Source organism: Chenopodium album, chromosome 8, assembly GCF_948465745.1.
Source record: "Chenopodium album chromosome 8, dcCheAlbu1.1, whole genome shotgun sequence".
Taxonomy (NCBI): domain Eukaryota; kingdom Viridiplantae; phylum Streptophyta; class Magnoliopsida; order Caryophyllales; family Amaranthaceae; genus Chenopodium; species Chenopodium album.
In genome coordinates, this window is record NC_137841.1 from 66,667,195 (window position 1) to 66,670,225 (window position 3,031).

At 35.1% G+C, this 3,031-nt stretch overlaps 1 protein-coding gene across 1 annotated transcript; it reads left to right on the forward strand.

Moving 5' to 3' along the window:
- Nucleotides 1–803: 803 nt before the first annotated feature.
- Nucleotides 804–2,425, forward strand: LOC145555365 (U-box domain-containing protein 51-like). The gene is made up of 5 exons (XM_081617111.1): nucleotides 804–963; nucleotides 1,243–1,331; nucleotides 1,520–1,641; nucleotides 1,779–1,988; nucleotides 2,097–2,425. Exons 1-5 carry the CDS (start codon nucleotides 804–806, stop codon nucleotides 2,170–2,172), a joined length of 657 nt encoding a protein of 218 aa, XP_081473237.1. The 3' UTR covers nucleotides 2,173–2,425.
- The last annotated feature ends 606 nt before the right edge of the window (nucleotides 2,426–3,031 follow it).

The window sequence follows — 3,031 nt, forward strand, 5'->3', positions numbered from 1 at the left end:
AATAATTAACTCGTTGCAGGCTTTCACACCCTGCAGTCTCTAGATCTGTCCTTCCTAAAAGAACAAGGTGCATACAGCTTACTTTTCTATTTTGGTATTCGAGATCCAATCTCTTTTCCAATCCCTATTAACACTTGTATTACCTCCGTTTTTTATTAGTTGACACGTTTTGACTTTAACACTATTCACACACCTCCCTTTGACCATGTTTTGTGATTTATATATAAGAAAAAACATAGTCAAGTGAGATCTTGTTAGATTTGTCACAATTTCAGCAATGTCAAACGAACCCTTAATGATTTAATTTGTGTATTGGCAAACGTGACTAAAGAAACGTGTAACTAAAAAGAAGCGGAGTAAGTATATACTTGTATTAATTTAAATACAAATGGAAAAAAGTAAAATCTAAAAAGGATATATATGGAGCAATTAAATTTGTGTAATGAATTTCATAAAATGCTAACATACAATAAAAATAACAGAAAAAATGTGAATATTTCTGTACTTGATCAATCTATATCAATTGTGATTATGTAATAAATGACTATAAATAGAAAATGATTGAGTCATTGAAATATCTTTTAACATGAAATCGGTGTCATTATTAGATACAAGTATTTTTAGCCTAATTAAAAGGTGATTAACTATTAAAAACCCAAATTCCCGCGTCAAAATCTTTAGTTAACAACAAAGAGAGGGAGAGATATGGGGTAAGAGAGAAAAAAGAGGCAAAGATATTTATTTCTTTTTCTTTGTTTCTTTTATTTACTCTCTTCCTTCTCTCTAAAGAGAGAGAGGTGGGGATGAATTCATCATTGGATGATATGGAGCCGCTGCCGGTTAACTGTACCGCGGCGGCGATTGATAAGGACAAGCATAGTCAATATGCCGTGAAATGGGCAGTTGATCATCTTTTGTCTAGCACCCATTTCCTCATCTTGATCCATGTCAAGCAGAAAAACCGTGGGTATTCTTTTTTTTTTTTTTTCGGGTACATGATTGATGTCGAATGTGATAAGATTTGAGCGATCAATTAAAGATATTAGTGGTTAAAAGTATGTAGGGTCGTGTTACTTTCCTTGAATATTCGTGTTACAGAAAGTAGTGTATGTTGACATGTGTGGAAGTTAAAGCAAACGTAATTGTTTATGACCAAAGATTTTGGTCGTATCAAACAAAGTACTTTGTATACTCATACATTTCGCATTTTTTATCTTTATTTTGGATTTTGTTTGCTTTTAGCCAGTGGAATTGATGGACCTATGGAGGGCATTGAATCCGATCCACAAAGTATATTCATTCCATATCGTGGATTTTGTGCTCGAAAATCGGTATTTACTTGACACTTTAATGTATAGCTTTTTATTTAGTTGCACACCTTCTTTAAAATGAAAACGTACTAATAGTTAAATTTCATAAGGCTAGTCCACCTTTGTAAACTAGAGACATCTAGGTAGATGACGAGTCATATATATGCATTGACATAAAAGATATACGCCGTTAATGAGCTTATTATCAGGTACAAGTAAGAGAGGTTGTTCTAGAAGATTCCGACGTAGCTAAAGCTATTCTGGACTATATAAACAACAACTACATCACTAACATTGTTATGGGCGCATCTTCACGAAATGCTCTTAAGAAGTTAGTTTTACATACTTTCTTTTTACATATAAATTGAAGCTCTAGTACGTGTACTCGGAAACAAGTAAGAATTTATACTAACGTACGAGCCTAGCTTAGTTCGATTGATCTCAAAACTATGTTGTTGCTAATTTCAGAACCTTTAAAAAGGCTGATGTACCAAGTCATGTGACCAAATATGCACCAGAGTTTTGTTCTGTTTACGTGATTGCTAAGTCGAAATTGTCCAATTTACGATCTGCTCAACGTCCTTTTGGAAATACTCCATCTTCGCCTAAGCTTCCATCTTCATCACTCGGACATCAGCTTTTAGCGGAACATCCTCCTATAGATGATTTGAACACGAGGTAATAAATAAATCGTTCATCAATACACATTTATGTCGTTTTGTTTTTAACTGGTTAAAATAAGTACTCCCTCTGTTCCTTTTTGTAATGTATGTGCCCATTCAACAGGATCTTCCTAGACGGAAGCTCGAAATGGGTCAAAGTTACACCTGTTGCTGTAATCCTCCCAAAATATCCGAAATAAGAATTTCGGACACATTAACCAATTCTGGAAGACCATATTACAAGTGTAGATTTTGTGGATACTTTGCCTGGATGAATGAGGATGATATAGTCCGGTCGGCCGAGGAAGTGGTTGCGGAGCAAAGGATGATTGTCATTGTAAAGGAAACATTGGATGAATTTGTTAAGTACATTAAAATTGTTGTCAAGGTTGCTGTGATAATGTACTTTGTTCATTTCGTTTTTGTTGTATCAATGTGATGTATGTACGTACCTACTCCATAATTCGTTTATACTTCCTTGAAATTGTACTCACTTGATGGATTTTCCTGATCAATGTATAAAAATGAAGAAATTACAATATAATATTGCTTCCATTTGTTTTTTCAAATCAGCATAACACAGAGATTATAAACAAGAAATAAATCGAGAAAGCAATTAAACTGGCATGAAAAGTATTAAGTTATGAATTGAGACCCATAAATGCATCCCCAAGCCTCTTCATCGACTCTTCGAGGTCACACTCCTATCTCTCCTACTCGACCACCATCACTCTCACCCCAAATGCAAACACGGTCAAAATACGACATCTTTAAACCGAACCCAAAATTCGGTTTAACCGTGTCTATTCGCTCCCCGGTTCCCAAAAATCACAAACAAGCCCTTTCCACCCCAAATTGGAATGCTGCGATGCGTGATGAATATAGTGCTTTAATTGAGACGGGGACTTGGGAATTGGTTCCTAGACCTACGGGGGTGAATATTGTTAATTGTATGTGGTTGTTTCGTTATAAATTGAATGCTAATGGTGATCTTGAACGACACAAAGCACGTTTGGTTTGTGATAGGTCGAAGGTGTTGATTGTGATGAAACTTTCAGT

What these genes read in the sequence shown, in the direction of transcription:
- LOC145555365 (XM_081617111.1), top strand. Translation starts at nt 804, where the DNA reads ATGAATTCATCATTGGATGATATGGAGCCGCTGCCGGTTAACTGTACC. An exon ending in CCATGTCAAGCAGAAAAACC is followed by an intron (nt 964 to 1,242) that starts GTGGGTATTCTT and finishes GTTTGCTTTTAG; the next exon opens with CCAGTGGAATTGATGGACCT. An exon ending in TCACGAAATGCTCTTAAGAA is followed by an intron (nt 1,642 to 1,778) that starts GTTAGTTTTACA and finishes TGCTAATTTCAG; the next exon opens with AACCTTTAAAAAGGCTGATG.